This window comes from Hippopotamus amphibius, chromosome X (genome assembly GCF_030028045.1).
Source record: "Hippopotamus amphibius kiboko isolate mHipAmp2 chromosome X, mHipAmp2.hap2, whole genome shotgun sequence".
NCBI classification, from domain to species: Eukaryota; Metazoa; Chordata; class Mammalia; order Artiodactyla; family Hippopotamidae; genus Hippopotamus; species Hippopotamus amphibius.
In genome coordinates, this window is record NC_080203.1 from 37,565,417 (window position 1) to 37,586,134 (window position 20,718).

At 40.3% G+C, this 20,718-nt stretch overlaps 1 protein-coding gene across 1 annotated transcript in view; it reads left to right on the top strand.

Moving 5' to 3' along the window:
- The window catches only part of LHFPL1 (LHFPL tetraspan subfamily member 1), a 38,906-nt gene that overhangs the window by 5,725 nt on the left and 12,463 nt on the right, over positions 1–20,718 (top strand). Inside the window, exon 2 of the mRNA XM_057718986.1 lies at positions 3,068–3,166. Within this exon, the coding sequence (XP_057574969.1) occupies positions 3,068–3,166 (99 nt within the window). The remainder of the gene's footprint in view (positions 1–3,067; positions 3,167–20,718) is intronic.

A 20,718-nucleotide genomic window follows, 5' to 3' on the forward strand; every position in this document is an offset into this window, starting at 1 on the left:
ACCCAGCTGAGCAGATGCAGTTGGAACAGACTTCTCCAAGGGGCAAGTGTGGCTGGAGGGGCAGTAAAACCTGTAGTCAGGAATGACATGTAGAAAAGTAGGAGCCAGGGCTATAGCTCACACATGGCAGGGCTGGGATTTAAACTAGTTTTCTCTGCCACCAGAGCTCCTGCTTTTAATATTTTTAGTGGTTTTTTTTTTTAAGTGTTGGTACCACTACCTGATGCATCAGCATCACTAGGGTGCTTTTGAAAGGCATATTCCTGGGCTACACTTACTGAATCAGATACCTGTGGATGAAGTTCAACAATCTACATTTTAAATAAGTCCCCAGGCTTCCAAAAGGTGGCAGAGCCTGTCACTGGAAAATGACTTCTATGTTGCTATTTAAAGCACATCTTCACATCCCAAATTGATTACAACTGTTAAGGACAAATATAATTGAGGATAAATTACCCCATGACTTCATTTTAAAATAATGTCTCCTAGGACATCTTTCTCCATCTATGATCAAATGTAACGGAATCCTCTGTCAGTTACAAGTCCAATGTCTCCGTGATGTATGTTTACAACCTACTGCGCTCACCTGTCTAAAAGGCAGGAGGGAGGATAGGGGATGGGAGGGTTGGCAGGGCAGGTTGGGCAGAACACAGAGCCACATGCACTGGGGCAGAACACACACCTGGGCAGAGATTCCTGGTCTCTGGCCTAGTGACTGTGAAAAATTGCAAGATAACAACTCCAAGCAGGAATCTTTTAAATCAAGGCCTGTTCAGCTTCAGGGGGCGTTGAGGAAGGTGGAAGTTTCCTCCTGCCATGTCAGGAAAGCAACAGCCCCTGCTTGAGAACTCAGAGCTCATGCCAGTCCCAGGGATCTGAATGTAGAGGTTGGAATACAGAACTGCTGTTCTTTTATAAACTTGTGTTCTTTTCTTCCTAGTCTGTGTGGGAAAGCTCACTTTTTATTAATTCTTCTCTCAAAGGATAGACACCGAAAGCAGGAAAAGGCTGAGGTTTCGTTTCCAGTTTTGTCCTTAACCTTAACCCATTGTGCGTACTCCGGGCTTACATACTCTGGCCCATACCTCCTCACATCATATGATTTCAGTTCATCTGTGGTAGGAAAAAATAGGAGTGTTGTTCCTTTGCCACTGGATAAGTTCCAGAGCCTAGGAAAGTCTTTTCAGTGACCAGTTTCATTTCCTTTAAGACTATCAGACAGATAAGAATGTCTTCTAATTTTAAGCATTCCACTGAAGGGAATTTCTAACCTTAATTGGTCATTCTTTTAGTTTCTAAACCCTCTCTCGCAGTCAGAAAGTTCTCTCTCTTTTCCTATTTAAACGCTTCCTGATTTTTCTTTAGGTTCTTGTCTTTTTCTCTGGCCTCACTGAGTATTGAGAACAGCTGGTTGTCATGTTGCAGAGAAGCTTAACGAGTACTTTGAGATCATCTTCCAAAAGGCTTCAGCTGAAGGCAAAGTGGTTTTATTTGCTTCTCAGAGTGTATATGGAATCTTCCTCAGTGAGAAAGGAGAAGTGAAGGTGAGGCCTCCAGTCCCTGGAGCGGCTTGCCTTTCACTGTCTGGAACTTTCTGGAGCCTCTAAATATGTCAGCCAGTCAATCATTAATCAAATACCTGCTTTGTGGAGGCTCTACGTTATATGGTAGGTTTTGCATTCACACTCATAGCAGATGACCTTCCCATGACCTTTGGTGTAGCATTCAAGTATAGCATTCTTGTAGTTAGGCTCTCTTGGTTGTAAGTAGCAGAGACTTGCTTGAGTTCTCCAATGAAAAGGGGATTTATTATAAGATATGAAAAAATGGAACTGAAAAGCCATTGGGAAGGACTAGATTCTCTAGCTCTTTCAAGAGCTGTATAGAGTTTTCCCTCATGGTGTATATGCTTCCTGCCACTGTCATCTGTTCTTTTACCAATCAGTTTGCTCAGCTTACCCAGAATTGATGTCTGTTCATAACTTTGGACTGAACTTGGCTTCAACTTGACACAGGCTTGATTTTACCTCCTGGTGTTTTTTCCTAACTTCTGCTACATCTGCTAACTAGCTCAGCATCTCTATGTTTCTTGATTAACATTTCCAGAAACAAGAATCTGGCCCAGCTGTTTTCTTCAGCGCATGATATGATGTCATCCATTACTGGCTAGCCGATGGATTTGGTTGCTTTTGTGTCAGATGCCAATGCTTCGTCTAATCCATGGTTGCCAAAGGCATGGGGGAGAGGGTCATAGCTTATAAAATGTAAACCTAGGCAGTAAGCAAGAGCTGTGGATGAGGCAGTTGTCCTTAAAAGGCAGTGTCAGCAAGCAGACCCAGATTTGTATCTCTGATTAGAAGAATAAGGTTATCACTAAGATCACACAGATTTTCCCTGGAGTAACTAAATGACCTAAACAAAATGGAGATGAAGGCAAGGAGCAGAGTGGAAGGTTTTGGAAGCCAAAGAAAGTAGGAATGCTTAGCATGAAGCTGGAATGGTTTCTCAGAAGAAGGAAGTGTTTCTGGAAGAGGGAGTATGGTGCCCTACTCATCAGGAGAAGCCTATGTAACGTGGATACGTTCTGTAGATCCTAGTCTGGCAGCTGAATTCAAGTTACAGAAATCATGATCTATCTTTAACTAGCAGGGACCGACCTGACTCTTAGAAAAGGCTGAATTGTAGGAAAGAGTAGCAGCCCCTACCTTGTTATTCTTTGTAAATCAGACCAAGATAGAAGAGGAGTCTAGTTAGAGAGGCCAACTCAGCTTTGTAAGTCATTGGCAAAAATATTTTGGCTGTGAAAAGTACACTGGCCTGTCTCAATCCCCAGTGCTGTCCTTTCTTTCTGAGTTGTCCCCTCTGCTATCTACTACAACTCACTGCCTATGGCACAGCAAAGAAATCCTGTTAAGTTGGTAGTGTCATAGACTTTTAGGGTAAAAGGGGAAAGGTAAGCTCTGAGTGGAGGAGGCAGAATTTGAGCTGAGCTAATTCAGAGGGAATGTTGGGATGAAAGACCTGTTATATTTTTTCTACCTGTGTGTGTACTTTTTTTTTTTTCCAGGACTGCTGATAAGCTCAGGCTGTGCCTTATACCCCTTAGGATGGAATAGCCCGGAGATAATGCAAACATGTGGGAATGTCTCCAATCAATTTCAGTTAGGTAAGGTGGCCTGTGCAGGATGGTGGTGATGGTTTATTGGGAATCTGTTTTTCAAAATGCTCTTGGAGGGGCCAATGCTTGCTAGTGGTGCTTGCCTGAGTCTCTCACTGTGTTAGCTTGTGGGAAGTGGTGGTTTGGTCAGACTCATGTGGCCTTGCTAATTTACAAGGGTTGAACATAAATTCTACTTTTTTAAAAAGGTTATTTTGCAGCATTTTTTAACCTTTATTTTATTTTATTATTTTCTTTGCTTTTTATTTTTATATGATTTTTGAAGGTTACTTTCCATTTACAGTTATTACAAAATATTGGCTCTATTCCTCGTGTTGTGCAATACATTCTTTTTTTTTTTAAGCTCTCTATGTCTCTCCACACCCTTTATGTACTTTTACCCAGAGTCCTGTGACCGATTTGGGGCAAACCTATCTATAGAGGGATTGCAAATGCTTGGAGACTGCTGATCTGTCATCCTCTGAATAAATCCTAGTCCCTATTAGTATTTCCTTCTAGGCACTGTTTTCCAAATACAAATCAATAGTATTTCTTCTCACTCTCCACTAAGGATATAACAAGAGGTAATTTGTTTTACATCATGCATTAGGAACCTGGGTTAAAGACTGGGAATTGTTACTGGCATTTTTACATTGTTACTGGAATGTTAATGACAATAGGTGTTATATATTAAAATGGATGACAGAAGTCACTCTGGACTCTTTTATAGTTGCCAACTTCACTGAGAGTGGCTTAAGCTCATGATTGTGAATTGGGAATAGATTGGACTCTAAATAGAAGATTTTGAAATATTTGCCCAACTTATCATGATGGAAGAGAGTAGGAGGGGAAACGTCTAGGTTTCCTTGAGTATTCTCAGTTGTAGTAGAGGATTTTTGGAACAATGAGGCCACCCACTCCCTATAGCTTATGCTCCAATACTTCCCTTTTTTCTCTGTTGCCTTAGATTGTTTTTTGAGCCTCACCTGACTCATTTTTTTAGGAAGGAGTAGTTTACTGTACAAACATAACATAACAGAAGGGCTATATAGAAGATATGACAAACGTAGACCCTGGCGTGTTCAGTGTTCGTGGCTCAGTGTAGGGCTGACTGGTAAATATAATAATTCTGCCATAGGTGAAGGAATGAATAAATACTTGGGGGCGGATGCTGAAGAAAAAAGAAGAAAGCCACTGGTGCTGCTAGCCAGAGTAGAGAAAGCTGGAGATTTAGCACATATCTCCTACTGTGTTGTTAGTCCTTTAATTCTACTTTTTAAAAATAACAGCTTTATTGATATATAATTCACATACCATAAAATTTGCCCTTTTAAAGTATACAATTAGTGAGTTTTAGTATATTCACAAGGTTATGCAATCATCACCACTATCCAATTCCAGAATATTTTCATAACCCCAAAGAGAAACCCCTTACCCATCAGCAGTCACTCCTCATTCCTCCCTGCGCCCTGCCCCCAGCAACCACCATCAATTTAGATTTGCCTGTTCTGGACATTTCAGATAAATGGAATCATATAATATGTGGCCTTTTGTGTCTGGCTCCTTTTACTTAGCATAATGTTTTCAAAGTTCATCCATGTTGTAGCATGTATCAGTACTTCTGCCTTTCATGGCTGAATAATACTCCATTGTATAGATATAACATAGTTTATCCACTCATCAGTTCATGGATACTTGGGTTTTTCCATTTGGGGGATATTATGAATAATACTGCTAGAAAAATTTGTGTACACACTTTCGTATGAAAATATATTTTTATTTCTCTTGGGCATGTATCTAGGTAGGTGCGGAATTGCTGGGTCAAATGGTGACTATATTTAAGACTTTTAAGGGCCTGCCAGGCTGTTTTCCAAAGTGACTACCATTTTACATTTCCATCAGCAATGTATAAGGGTTCCAATTTTCCAACATCTTCACCAATGCTTATTTTACAGGTTTTAAATTAGTCATCCTAATGTGCATGAAATCATATCTCATCGTGATTTTAATTTGCGTTTCCCTGATGACTGATTTCGTTGAGCATCTTTTCATTTACTTATTGGCCATTTTTGTATCTTCTTTGGAGAAATGTCTGTTCAAATCTTTTGCCAATTTTAAACTGGGTTATTTGCCTTTTTTGTTGTGTTTTAAGAGTTCTTACTAAATTCTGGACACTAGACCTCTTTAAGATATATGATTTGCAAGTACTTTTTCTCATTCTGTGGCCTGTGTTTTTACTTTCTTGATAACATCCTTTAAAACATGAAATTATTGAATTTTAATGAAATCCACTTTTACCTAATTTTTCTCTTGTTGCTTGTGCTTTTGGTGTCATATCTAGGAATACAGTATTGCCAAGTCTAAAGTCATGAAGACTGTTTTGACTATTCTGGGTCCCTTGCATTTCCATGTGAATTTTAGGTTCAGCTCGTCAATTTCTGCAACAAATCAGCTGGGATTTTGATAGCGATTATATTGAATCTATAGATCAGTTTGGAGTGTATTGCCTCTTTAGCAAGAGTAAGTTTTCCAACCCATGAATACAAGATGCTATTTCAGTGAGTTAGGTAATCTTTAATCTTGTTTGATGATATTCTGTAGTTTTCATTATATAAGTCTTGCAATTTGTTTGGTAACATATATCCCTAAGTATTTTATTGGTTTGATGATATTGTAAATGGAATTGTTTTCTTATTTTTATTTTTGGATTACTCATTGTTAGGGTATAGAAATATTAAAAATTTTTCTGTATTGACCTTGTATCCTACAACCTTGCTGAACTCGTTTACAATTCTAATGATTCTTTAGTAGATTACTTAGGATTTATTATATACAAGATCATGTCATCTGAGAAGAGAGATAGTTTTACATCTTCCTTTGCAATCTTTCCCTTGTGTAATTGCCCTGGCTAGAACCTCTAGGACAATGTTGAATAGAACTTGTGAGAGTGAACATCCTTGTCTTGTCCCTGATCTTAGGCGTAAAGCATCCAGTTTTTCACCACTATGTATGTATGAAGTTGGCTAGGCTCTTTTCATAGATGGCTTTTATTAGGTTGAGAAATTTCCCTTCTATCTATTCCTAGTGTAAGTGTATTCATCACGAAAAGGTGCTAAATTTTGTCAAATGCTTTTTCTACACCTACTGAGATGATCATGTGCATTTTATTGATTGATTTTCATATGTTAAACCAACTTTGAATTTCTGGGCTAAGTCATAATTGGTCATGGTGTATAATCCATTTTATATGTTGTTGGATTTGGTTTGCCATCTTTTGTTGAGGACTTTTGCATCTATATTTATTAGGAATATTGGTCTGTAGCTTTCTTTCTTGTGATGTGTTGGTTGGATTTTGGTATGAAGGTAATATTATTCTAATAGAATGAGTTGCCACTTTGATTAATGTAAAATGCCAGAGTGAAAAACTGGAGATGTCATTTGCATGCAGTCATTTGGCAGTTTTCTGCACCAATCACCACCTCCAAGGACCAAGTTCCCAAAGGGGCAATTTTGTGTGTGGTTGCCTCTGTCCCAAGTTGATGGCCTTCAATTGTGTTTACCACAGGATCATTACTTTTCTCTTCCTTCATTTACTTAGTTTTTTGTTTTGGGTTTTTTTTCTGTTTGTTTGGTTGGTTGGTTGGTTGGGTTTTTTTGTTGTTGTTGTTGTTATTGTTTCTCTCTCCATTGCATTCTTCTTTATTTGCCCTTCTCTCCTGCCCCATATATTTGCCTAAGGGCTCCCCTCTCTTAAGTGCCCTGGACACTGTGTTGTTCTGTGAATCTGTAGGGATTGAGGAACTGCAGAATCCTGCTTGAGTCAAGCCCGCCTAGTTCCTTTTTTGAATCACTGTCGCATTTTTCCAACTGTGTGTCTCTTATTCCTCTGAGGCCCACGTTTGCTGCCCATATTCTCCAATTACGTGCCTCTATATTAACACCTTTCTGGCTAGTACTGCAAAAATGAGATAACCTGTGCCATTCCTGACCCATTTTTAGTCAGCTGCCCAAACGTACATGACAGTGACACCTCTGTTAACAGTTGTTCCCTTGCAGTATAGAGGTGCCAGGAGTAGCAGTAAAACATGTAGTGAATTAAAAAGAAATCTTTTATGATGTGATGGGAATGCCAAGCTTGTGAATACCAAGATGTGGGAACGCCAATGCTCGCAGTACAGCCTTTCTCCTCAGACCTTTCTTTAATACTCTGGCGATTCTGGCAGTGTGGAAGCACCCTCACATACCTTAGATAGTGTAAGGATAGATGAATGAAACAGGAGAAAATTACCCTGAATGTCCAGTGTACAGGCTTTTGTTCCCTTTTCCTTGAGAGACAGCATGGTATACTGAAAGATCATAGAGTTTGGAGTCAAAGATCTCAGTTGGTATCCAGGCTCTGGCATCTGTGTAGTTGTATGGGGTAAAGTCACTTGATGTTTATATCTCAGTTTTCCTTCTCTGTAAAATGGGGGCTACTAATAATACCCATACCAGTGTTATTACAATGAAATAAGAAAAAGTATATTGAAGTACCTAGCACAGTGTTTGACTTAAAATAGATGATGGGCTTCCTTAAAAGACAGCAGAGCAGAATGTGCTGGGGGGTAGACTGTCAAATGATGGCATTACTTTGATTCTGCTGTAGGCTCTGTACTCTACTATGTGCTCTGTATTTTGGGAAGGGAGAGACATGGAGCCAAGAAAGACATGGACTCTACCTGAGGAACAAAGCTTCTTACCCTGACTGACTTGAGAGAGATGACAGGGATAGGGAGGAAAATAGAAGCAGGCATTGCCAGTCGGCCAAGGGGATTCTTAGAGTAAGTAGATTTCTCACTCTGATACTTTGAATGGGCTCCTGCAGCCTCCAGTATGAAAGGGCTATACTCATGTCTTCAATTCCTCTTTCCCTAGATTTCCCAGTCAAATTATTCTAAACCATTTACAGTTATGATTTTTAGTCCTAGACTGAATTTTCAAATATATAACTTATATTAAGAAAGCAATCTTGATATCTGTGTTGAATTAGAGATAAGCACAAATGCTTTGATACTCTTCCCATAGAGCAAGTCGATCCCTACCCTCTATCCTCCAAATCTGGGCTGGCCTACCTACAGCTGCTTTAACCAATACAGTATGGCAGAAGAAACAGCAAGTTTATTCTAGGCCTAACCTCTAAAGAACCTGTAGTTTCTATGTTGGTTTTTTGGACCTCTGAGCCATCATATAAAAAAATCTGACTACTCTGCTGGAGACCACGTGGAAAGTCCTAGAGATACTTGGAGACAGAAAGAGGCTCAGCTGAGTCCAAACTTTCAGCCATTCCTGCCAAGGCACCACACATGTGAGTGAAGTTGTCCTGGACCCTCCACACGAGTCATCTGAGTACCACTGAATGACCTTGCAATGAGCAGGACCCCTGAACAGAGGTTTCAGTTGATTTCAACTGATTTCCTAATACACGTATTTCAGCTTTGCTGTGATTTTCAAAATCCTCTTAGATCTACAAAACTATTAGGGCATTCCTCATACCCAATGGCCTATAAGCATTCAATATACAAATAAGCCCCATTGAGAATTTACTTCTAATGGCACATAGATGTTTCCAAGCAAGCTTATAAAACCATTGTATCATCAGTAGCATGTAATTCTAAGATAAGGTCTCTAGGTACCTTATCAATGGATCACATTTGCAAGGTGTTCTCATGAATATGAACTAATCTGATCCTTGAAAGTGCATGCACAGCAGATGGTAGTATGCCCATTTTATAGTGAGGGAACCCTGAAATATGGAGAGGTACAGCAATTTGTGTAAAGTCACACAGCAAGTTAAAGGCAGAACTGTGAGTAGAGCCTTATCTCCTGTCCTATGTGTGCTACAATGACTTTTCTCCTCTCTATTGGTGAGGGTTTATCTTGAGTCATTGGAGAATGTTTTCTTCCTTAAGATACACTTTAGCTCTATTGTTTGCAGAAACAAAAGTCTGAAACATCATGGGAAGTACACAGTATTGCATCCTGTCTCCCCTCTCCCTCACCACCTGTGCTCAGCCTGAGTTCCCTGTCAATCTTTTAGTATAGTCAGAGTACAAATAAATAAGGCAGTGGCTGGACTTAATGGGATTCTCAAAGAGTTCCTCAGTGGAATGGATATGTGTGGGAAATTTTAAAGTGCCTCTAGATTTGATTTGCACCAATAAAAACACCTAAATTATCCTGCAAAACTGGATCATAGAAGAGAGAGATAAAGATGTATAGAAAAGTTTTTGTTTTCCACACTCTAAGATCATATGCAGTCTACCTAGGGCCTCTCTCTGGTCTTCTAGGGTATCTACTCCTTATGTATGTCTTATCTCAGTCTCTCTTCTTGAGAGAAGGAGACTGTGTATGTTGTTTTGGGGGAGTATTATGTAAATGATCTGAGGTGGCGGGGTGGGGAAGATACAGATCTCAAAACAAAAACTTACCGTTACAAAAGGAATCTCAAACCCCTTGCCCTCCAAAAGTTTGAACTCCTTCTTTCCAATGCCTCTCCTGTTTCTAGGACCACCTCTCTTGTCTCTCAGTCCATCTTCCAAGTCCCCTGCAGTCCCAGTCTGCCCCCAGTGCCTGCTCTACCCCCCTGGAAATTCATTTACCTGGCTCTTACCCACCAGAGTCATCAGTTAAGTTTAGGGAATTGACTCTCTTTTTTTTTCTTCATTTAAAGAAGAAATTAACTTGTATGGAACCACAAAAGACCCTGAATAACCAAAGCAATCTTGAGAAAGAAGAACAAAGTCAGAGGCATCACATGTCCTGATTTCAAGCTATATTACAAAGTTATAGTAGTCAAAACAGAATAGTATTGGCATTAAAAACAGACACATAGATCAGTGGAAGAGAATACAGAGCTTAGAAATAAACCCATGTAAATACGGTCAATTAATCTCTGACAAAGGAAACAAGAATATACAATGGGAAAAGGATAGTCTCTTCAATAAATTGTATTGGGAAAACTTGATGGCCACATACAAAAGAATGAAAATGGACCACTATCTTACACCATACACAAGAATTAACTCAAAACGGATTAAAGACTGGAACATAAGACCTGAAACCATAAAACTCCTAGCAGAAAACCTAGGCGGCAAGCTCTGTGACATGAATGTTGGCAATGATTTTTTTGGATTTTATACCAGAAACAAAGTCAACATAAGCAAAAATAAACAAGTGGAACTACATCAAACTAAACAGCTTTTGCATAGCAATGGAAACCATCAACAAAATGAAAAGGAAACCTATCAAATGGAGGAAAATATATGCAAATCATATATCTGATATAGTGCTAATATCCAAAATATATACAGAAGTCATATAAGTCAATAGCAAAAAACCAATCTGATTTAAAAATGGTCAGAGGGTCCAAATAGACACTTTTCCAAAAAAGATTCACAGAAGACAGATGTCCAACAGGTACGTGAAAAGGTGCTCAACATCACTAAGTATTGAGGAAATGCAAATGAAAACCATAGTGAGCTATCACCTTACACCTGTCAGAATGACTATCATCGAAAAATGTAAGGAATAACAAGTGTTAGCCAGGATGTGAAGAAAAGGGAACACTTGTGCACTGCTGGTGGAAATGTAAATTGGTACAGCCACTGTGGAAAACAGTATGGAGGTTCCTCAAAAAAAGTAAAAATAGAGCTACCATATTATTTAGTAATTTCACTTCTTGGTATTTATCCAAAGAAAACAAAAGCACTAACTCAAAAAGATATATGCACCCCTATGTTCATTGCACAATTATTTACAGTAGCCAAGACTTAGAAGCAACCTACGTGTCCATCGATGAATGAATGGATAAAGAAACTGTGGATATATAGACAATGGAATATTATTCACCCATAGAAAACAAGGAAATCTTGCCATTTACAACAACATGGATGGACCTTGAGGGCATTATGCTAAGTGAAATAAGTCAGACACAGAAAGACAAATCCAGTACGATCTGATAAAAACAACCAACAACAAAAGAAAAAACCAAACAAACTCACAGATACAGAGACTAGGTTGGTGGTTGCCAGAGGCAGGGAGTGGGGATTAGATGAAATGGGTAAAGAGAGTCAAAAGGTACAAACTTCTGGTTATAAAATATGTAAGTACTGGGGATGTAATGTACAGCATGGTGACTATAGTTAATAATACTGTATTGTAAAGTACTGTATTTCAAATAATTCTATATTTGAAAGTTGCTAAGAGTAGGTCTTAAAAGTTCTCATCATAAGAAACAAATGTGTAACTATGTGTGGTGATAGATGTTAACTGGACTTACTGTAGTGATCATTTCACAATATATGCATATAGTGAATCATGTTGTACACTTGAAATTAACATAATATTATATGTCAATTGTATCTCAATAAAAAATAAGAAATTAACAATCAAATATTTTAAAGAGAAAAAAATCATTAATCATGAGCTTGAACTGAAACCTACAATAGGAGGGACCTTGCAGATCAATCAGTTGTCTCATTTATAGTTACTGAGATCCAATAAGCACAGTGACTTTCTCAATTCCCTACTAGGGACTTAGGGCTAGCTCATTGACTCACGCACACTGAGATGTTGCTCAATGGCAATCCAATATCTGTTTGTTGAATGAATCATCTATTCAGTAAGAAGGGGAAAGTCAGACAAAGGCTCCCAGCAATAGCCAAGTGTAAACTTTCCCACGCTTTAATTTGATTAAGTAAATGAAAGATTTAAGCTGAGAAAGGTGTTTTGATGGTTGTTAATTAAACTCTAGACATCAAATAAAGATTTCATGGACTTGATCGCATGCAAATGAATCTAGCCTCGGTTCAACATTAAATTGTTGCATTTAACTCCACCTTCTAGTTATCCTCCACGAAGGCTTCAGTTGGCTTCACCAAGAATGGGAGCCAGGGAAGAACCCATGGGAGGATTGCCTAGTGGGCTTTATCATAGCTATACCCTTAGTTCTGTGACCTTGGGCAAGTTTTTCAGCATTTGGGAGCTTATTGCTACTTCCTGGGGTTGTTGTGAGGATCAAACGACATCACAAATGCAAAACACCTAGTACAGGTTTTGGTATACAGTAACCAGTCAGTAGCTGTTGTCTGGTATCATCATCATCATGATACCAGTTTTTTTTAAATTAATTTATTTATTTGGCTACTTTGGGTCTTCGTTGCTGCGTGTGGGATCTTTCGTTGCGGCGTGTGGGATCTTTCGTTGCAGCTTGTGGGCTCTTCATTGTGGTGCATGGGCTCTTCTCTAGTTGTGGTGCACTGGCTCCAGAGCGCAGGCTTAGCAGCTGTGGTGCAAGGGCTCAGTTGCCCTGAGGCATGTGGGAACTTAGTTCCCCTATCAGGGATCAAACCCACATCCTGTGCATTGGAAGGCAGATTCTTAACCACTGGGCCATCAGGGAAGTCCCCAATACCAGTTGTTGAAATGAAAAGGTTCCCAGGACTTTAGTTTTCAGAGAAAGCATCTATTACAGCAAGGAGCCACTTGTACATAGCATGATGAATAATAGCATGACTAATAGTAGAAAGACCTGGGTTCAAATGTGAGCCCTGCCACTTACTATTTGTGCATCTTTGGGCACACTACTCCTCTCTGCATTACCATTGATGGGGTGGATAAAAAATTTTTCTCCTTGAGGTTATTGAGAAGATTAAGTGAAGTAAAACATACGTAAAAATATTTAGCACACTAGGTTGTGCTAAATGTAACCTGCTGTTAGTAGGTAATCAGCTCAGTTCTCAAGAGCCTCTTTGGAGAGGGTGCCCCAGGCTTGACTTCTGGGAGGGAGGGCAGGAGGGGCCCACTCAACTTGACAAAGGCCCACAACAGAGGCTACCTAAAGGCCTTGTGTATGCTCCCTGTGTTTCCTCTCTCAGAGGCCCATTTCCTTTTTTCCCCCATCATTTCCTCTCATTCTTGCCAGTTCAAAGCCTTTTACAGTGACTCGGGGTTTGGCCTTTGTGGGTTCAGTTTACAGGCATTTCCTGTTACCTTTCCTCTTTGTCAGTTTCTTTTTTTATGGACAGTGTTTTCTTGTGCTCACCAGAGTACAAGAAAACAGCTTAATACGTTTTCATTTCCACAGAGGGGCAGCAGAGTGTGGTAGAAACAGCTCTCGCCTGGGTATCAGAACAGCCGGGTTTTAATTTTCCTAAGCTTGCTTGGGCATGTCACTTTCCCACTCTGAGCCTTGGCTTCCCTGTTTCTACATAGAGAGCATTGGACTAGACTGATGAAAGACCAGAGGCCCCAGATACCTACCTAGCTCCCTGTCCTGACCTACTTAGCTTTGTGGTGAGCCCTTGATTTAATTTCATGTTTATTCTATTCTTAAAAACCAGAAGGATAGTGAAGAAATAAACCAATCTACTTAAGGCAAGCCCCCTAGAGGAGAGGAACATAATTAGTATATTATAATATCATGATATTGTCATAATTAGTATATTATAATATCATGATATTATAAATATCACTCACCCATGGGGGTAGGGGCTAGGGACTGGCCAAAGGGATTGCCAGAAGTAACTCATTCATTGGGCAGCTTCAGCTAGAATGTCCTGGGCAGCCAGTCCTTCTGGAAAACTTATGGGTCAGGTGTTGCTTAAGGTTTTTCAGTTGCCCTCCCAGCCCACACAGAGAGGAGTGTCCACCCAGAGGAGAAGCTGGGCTAAGCTGGAGGAGACAGGAGGGAATCACTGGGTGAGGGGGCAACTTAATTCAACTGCAGATCCCTGGTGCCTAGCACACTCTTGCCACTCTCTACATGTTTCATTGAGGGGGATGACCAAATTGTAGGGTGGTTCTGTTGCCATCTTACTGTTTGACCATAGCCAAGTCATTTCAGTTCTTTATTTTTTGTGGGTTTTTTTAATGGAACTACATTTGGTATATAACATTGTATGAATATAAGCTGTACAACAAGTTAGTTTGATGCATTTATATATTGTAATATTATTGCCATTGTCGTGATGTTAAGCGGCTGTATCACATTACATAATTATAATTTCTTTGTAGTGGTTACAATAATTATGTTCCAGTCTCTTAGCAAGTTTGGTGATTATAATACAACATTATTTTCTTTTTTTTTAACTTTTCGTTTTATATTGGAGTACAGCCGATTAACAAAGTTGTGATAGTTTCAGGTGCACAGCAAAGGGACTCAGCTGTATGTATACATGTATCCATTCTCTCCCAAACTCCCCTCCCATCCAGGCTGCCACATAACATTGAGCAGAGTTCCCTGTGCTATACGGTAGGTTCTTGTTGGTAGGTCCTTGTTGGTTTTCCGGTTTAAATATAGGAGTGTGTACATGTCAATCCCAAACTCCCTAACTATCCCTTCCCCCCACCTTTCACCCCTGGTAACCATAAGTTCGTTCTCTAAGTCTATAAGTATAATACAATATTGTTTTCTATGTTCACTGTACTGTGCATTAGACCTCAAGGGCTTGTTTAGCACTTGTTGCAAGTTTGTATCCTTAAACAACATCTGTCCTCTTCTCTCACCCCCCAGCCCCTGGTTACCACCATTTTCTTCTCTATGTGTTGTGAGTTCGGCTTTTTTAGATTCCACATACAGATTTAAGTTCTTTAGACCTATTTCCCCATGACTAAAGTGAGGATTATTTTATCTACCTTTAGAGATTGTTTTGGCCATGAAATGACAAAGTGTACATGAATGTGCTTTATGAAAACAATGCCCAACAAGTGTAAGGGATAAAAAAAATGAGAACCCTCATCTACTGTTAACTTCCTCCTCCCTATCATTTCAGTAGCTAAAATTCAGTGCTAGTTTTCTCACTGACCATCTTCTATTAAAAACAGAGAAAAATTTAAAGTAATGAGACTATACATCACATGGACTGCTAAGCTAGTTTCATTTTGAATAGAAAAAATGATGGTGCTTATAAATATTTCTGTCTTTCCTGAAATTCCCCATGTGAGAGGAGAGTGCTTAACCCTGGAGTAGTTGATCTCTAAAATGACTTCCAGCCCAGTGACTCCAGAGGGAGACAAGGCTCTCAAAAGTCCTCAAGGGCCGGTCCTCAGCTTTACTTGGCCTTATTTCCCCACCCAGTGTCTCCCAGAGGGCCTAGTAGTTTCACTGACTGAAACAGTGAAGACAGAATTGTGAACCAGTTGTCTATACATCAGACCACCACGCGATGGCAGTAAAGTCAGGCAGATTCCTTCTGTTCGATGCTTCTTTCCCGGTCCTGCCTCTGGTCCCCATGTCAAAGAATGTGATTCATGCCTAATTTCCTTGCTTCAGTTTCCTCCACTCGATTTCCTTTTATAAACTTTAGCATCAGCTTTCTTTGTTCTCCTCACCTTTATTGAGTCTTTCCCTGTCTCTTCTGGAATGATACTGTATCCTAAGCCTGTGTTTTGAAATCAGAAATCATTTTTTAATTGGGGGTGTTGACACTGCTGCAACTATTTCATAGGGATCTCAGGAGGGTAAAATGAAATGATATACCTAAAACACTTAGTACAATGTCTTCACTCAATAAACATTAGCAATAACTATTATTACTGTTATTCTTATTATTATAGGTTAGACTGACCCAGAAGGATTTTTTTTTAAGTAAAGTGAAGTGGGTTTCAACGTTGGGAACCAGAAAGAAAGCCAGGGACAACTCCTGCACATCCTAGGAGCAATTCTCTGGCTAAGTTAATGTTACAGGGGTGAAAATATATGTCTGTGTGGTGTTTCATATGGCTTTTTCAAACCATCCTCACCAAACTCCATCCAGGTGAATTGGGAGGAATTGCATACAAATGTATCTTGCAAGTGAAAGTCCCTAGCACTGCATGGAGCATACTGTAGGTTCTCAATAAATGCTGATTCCCTTCCACTTTTCAAAGCTAGACCAGTTTGGGCTCATGATCCAGTCTGGTTCAGGTGGCTCCCCACTGCGCTCTGCATCAAAATCATTTGGGCCCTCTCCCCAGAGATAATGATTCTGTAGATATGGAGTAGGGCCTAGGAATCTGTATTATAAAGCTGTCCCCAGATGTTTCTGGGACCTGATGGACTAGTTGAAAAGTGTTTGGCTGAGAGAAAAAGAGCCGAGAAGTATTGATCATTCTAGGTGCCAAGCTAAGTGCTTTGTATGTGTCATCTCATTTGACCTTCACAGCCGCTCTGAGAGGTAGGTGGTGTCAATTCTATTTTACGCATGGGGAACCCGAAACTCAGAAAGGTTAAATGCCTTGCCTAGAGGTTTAGTCTGTAAATGACAGGGCATGGTTTCGGATGCAGTTCCTTGTAACCCTCATCCCAGGCCCTTCTCCCTGTACCATGTGCCTTACCAAGCACACATGTGCCTGGTCCTGTCTCTACCCTCTGATTAAGTGGAAAACTTGGTCAAACACTTCATCTGGCTGTTCATTTGCTTCCTAGTAACAATATTCCTGTCTCTGGCTGGGACTTGATGAATGAGTAAAACAAATGAAAGAGGACTACATGAGATAATGGATGGAAAAATTACCTTGTAAAATGGTAAAGTGCTATACACATATTGTACTATTTCTGGCATTCGTTATTGCTCAGGGACCTGGGGTCCCAGGAAAGTCTCTGTAGTCTAAATATACCTGTTGACCAATGGCGTACGGATGGAAACAACTGATGTTCAAAGCTGGCTTTGCTGGTATGAGGTGAAATCAGTGGCTGGAATGAAGGTGCAATCACTCTTGAGTTCTGAGGTAGGTCAACTTGCCAGGTCTGGCCTTTTAGCATTCGTCTGTATTTGAATATTATGTCAAAAATAGATAATAGTCACTCAATAAGCATATTCTGGACACTTACTATATATAAGATGCTAAATGGAGCACTGTACAGAATTCATAGAATTCAAGAATACAATCTTCAAGGAGCTTGTGGTTTATTTGAGGAGACACGATATATATATACATGTATGTGTGTATGTGTGTGTGTGTGTGTGTGTATAAAACAACAGACATCTAACAAATACAACCATGATAATGTCAGTCCCAAACTGTAATGATGTCAGCATCAGAAGGAATAAGTACTGTTAGCAAAGGTATACAATGAGAACTCTATAATCTGTTTTCTTTCCCTTAGTATCAGTTCTCACCTGGATTACAGAAAACAGTCCCTGACTCACTCTCTCTCTCTCTTCCTCAAGATACTGCACACTGTTGCCTTGTTCTGCAGCCAAAGTGATACTTCAAAAGTGCAAATCTGATGTCATTCTCATTCTTTAGCAACGGTTCTGCATTGCCTTCAGGATAAACACCAGGGTTCTTAGCATGGTCTGTGGGGAGCCTCGCCATCGTTTCTATCACCACTCAAGCTTCTCTTGTCCAGCCTCCTTGAAAATATTATGTTCCTTCAAACTTTTGCAACCTTGCATATGTTCTTCCCTTTCTTAGAAATACCCTTCTCCCCTTCCTCACCTACCTACCTTTTTACTTTTTCTTGAAGACTCCGTGCCCCCTTTAAACGGGATTTGACGCCACTCATCTGTATCCTTATATCACTCTATGTCGTAACACTTGTCACACTAATACTCTGTTTACTTATTCCACATCTGTCTGTGGCGCCCTTTCACCCCTCTGGTTTGTTGATCTTACATAGCTGAGAACAGCGTGTTTAAAGAGCTTAACACAGAGCCTGGCACATGGATGCATTTGACAAATATGAGCTATTTCTATTCCAGTTACAGGCTTAATTAGCTGAGAAAATTGAAGTGGATGCAAGAAGAGGTCTATTGAGCAGATATTAGAGAAGCGGGGCCAAGGTTTTTAGAGGCCAAGTATCCTGGAGAGCTCATGCTGAGTCAAAGAGGTCCAATACTTGATTAGCTGTTTTGGTTCTTTTTTGTTGTTGTTGTTTGTTTGTTTGTTTTTACCTGTCTCTATAGGGAGAGTACATGTTTGAGTTTGTTTGGGATCCTAGGAAAGATACCAAAGACTGGGTAGCTTATAAAAAAAAATGTTTTTCTCACTGTTCTGGAGGCTGGACAGTCCAAGATCAATTACGTCAGCAGATTCAGTGTCTGGTGAGGAAATGCTTCCTGATTTCGTACAGGGCCATCTTCTCGCTGTGTCTTCACATGGCAGAAGGGGGCAAGGGAACTCTGAGGTCTCTTTTATAAGGGGACTAATCCCATTCATTAAGACCCTGCCCTCATGACCTAATCACCTCCCAAAGGCTTCACCTCCAAATACCATCACACTGGGCATTGGGATTTAACATATGAATTTGGAGGAACACGGACTTTTAGTCTATGGCAGTCCCCAAAGCTCTTCTGAGAAGCTGCTCCAAGTGTAGTTGATGGGCTGTACAAAGAACAACGCAGAGTGACATGGAGTTTTTCTTTCAGGGACAAGTAGGGGTCAATCTTGGGAAAGACCCAGTAGCATAGTTTAAATTGGCCTGAGACATAACTCCTCCCCCTCACCCCCAGTGGAGTAAACAGATGAGTAGAGTAGCTAAACCTCAGGCTTAGAAATGACATATGCAAGAAACGATATAAGTAGGAAAGGCAGGCTGGCAAAGTATGAGGATAAGTCAGAAGCAAATACTCAGAAGCGAGGAAGATTTCAGTAAAAGTTCTCAATTTGTTTAGCAGAAGTTTGTGTAAGAGAGAGAACAAAATCAACCAAATCAGGGCATCTTTTCGCCATGAGGATTTGACTCTTTATTGACCCTGACTTTCTAGCAAGTACCCTGGTCTGCCCTTACCCTTTAGAACATTGGGTTGGACCAAGACAGAGTTGGCAACTCAGAATGTCCTACCTTCCTAGCAGGCCTGGCTGAGCCAGCCAAATAGTGGCTACTAGCAATAATATGGTTTCCTGAACTACTGAAATTTTCAGAGGTTTTTTGTTTGTTTGTTTGGTTGCTTTGTGGTTTGTTTCCTTCTTTTCTGACAAGGGAGCCTATAAGGCTCAGAATCTTCAGTAGGTTCTGGGCCTCCAATCTGGGCTTTTACTGACACTTATATGCAGCCTAGAGAGTGAGAAGAAAGCCTATGTTCATGGCTTTGGCTATCATTTTACTGGGGGCTGTGGCGGGTGTGGGGGGAAAGGGTATTTGGCAATTACCTTTGAATTAATTGGCTTTGCTTTCTCATTAATAATTTTGCATCTGTACTGAATTTAGCAGAGAAAGTTCTCTGCTCATTTAGCTTGGCCTTGGCTGCATTGAAAATGTTTTTGTGCTGCAGCCTATGTAGACCCTAAAGTCAGCAGTATCTCTCTGAAGAGATGGGACCACCAGCCTCTTCCAAAACTTTGCTGTCTGCTTAGCACTAAACTTAGGTCCCTGTGGCAAAAAGATATGTTGAGTAAGCAAATAGCAACCTGCCCTCTTCCTCACCAGCCCCCCCCCCAACCATGAACACCAAACAGCAAGGGGTGGTGGGTTGGAGCTCTGGTTTCATAAGCTTAAATGGTGCCACAGTAATGGGAGGAGCACCTGGTTTTTCTGAGCTGGGTCAGCTTTGGAAAAAATAGGACACTCATTAGGAAGATGTCTGTTGAAGATCTGAATCTCTTCAATCTCTTCACTCCTCAGTGGGCATCAAGTTCTAATCTTCTCCTAATATCCTCTCAACAAACTCCCCCTGCCTCATCTTCCACCTACCCCACTGACCCTCCTTTAGTCTATTTCTCCCCTTTGATCTCTCTACTTCCCCTCTCGATCTACTCCATAGAATTCCAAAGGAACCTTGAGTGTCTCTCTGTAGCTGAGGGTCTTGCCTTCAGGGCCAGCACAGGAGGCCTGATCTGATATGATGAAGACTGTAAGGCCCCCCAGGTGGTTCCCAGACAGACTTCCTGCATCTCACATTTATCCTGTCCCTCTGCTCTGGATGCTGATGTTGAGGGCAATATGCTGGTTCCCACTGCAGGTCCTCCTCCATGCATGTAGTCACTCCTTCCCTTATTTTGCCTATCTAAAGCTAGAGCAGTGTCTCTCAAATTCCTTGGTTATTGAAGTATATTAGAAGGAAAAACAGATATTAATATTGTTCTCTTTGTATTCTACCTCAACATCCTGACTCCACGAGTTCTTAGAATTTGTATCTCATCTTTGTATAGGAATTCAGTCCTCTCTCTATACCCTTGAGCTGTTTACATTCTTAAAACAACTTTATACCTTCTTGCCCTACCCTAAGGCTGGCCTCCATCAGCCTCTCCCCTGCCATACTAATATTCAGGGCTTCTTACAGCAAATCCCAAGTCATAAGCAAGCCCTTTTTTGGAGTATTAGCTCTCAGAACTTGACTTTTGGCAACTCTTGTGTCAGGTCAGTTTCATGTATCTGAAAATTCCATTACATTTCATCTAGCCCTAGTCAGTTTTCAAGGTGTTAGTGGTTTTTATAGTCTTTCTATATTTCTGCTTTTCTGTCTCCTCTTCCCCCTTTCAGGGGCCTAGAATTCCATCTGATAATTCTCTAAAATGAAAGACTTGAGAAACCCCAAAGACAGACTTACCTCACTCTCTTTTTTTTAAATTAAGACTTTAATACAGAAATTTAAGGTTCA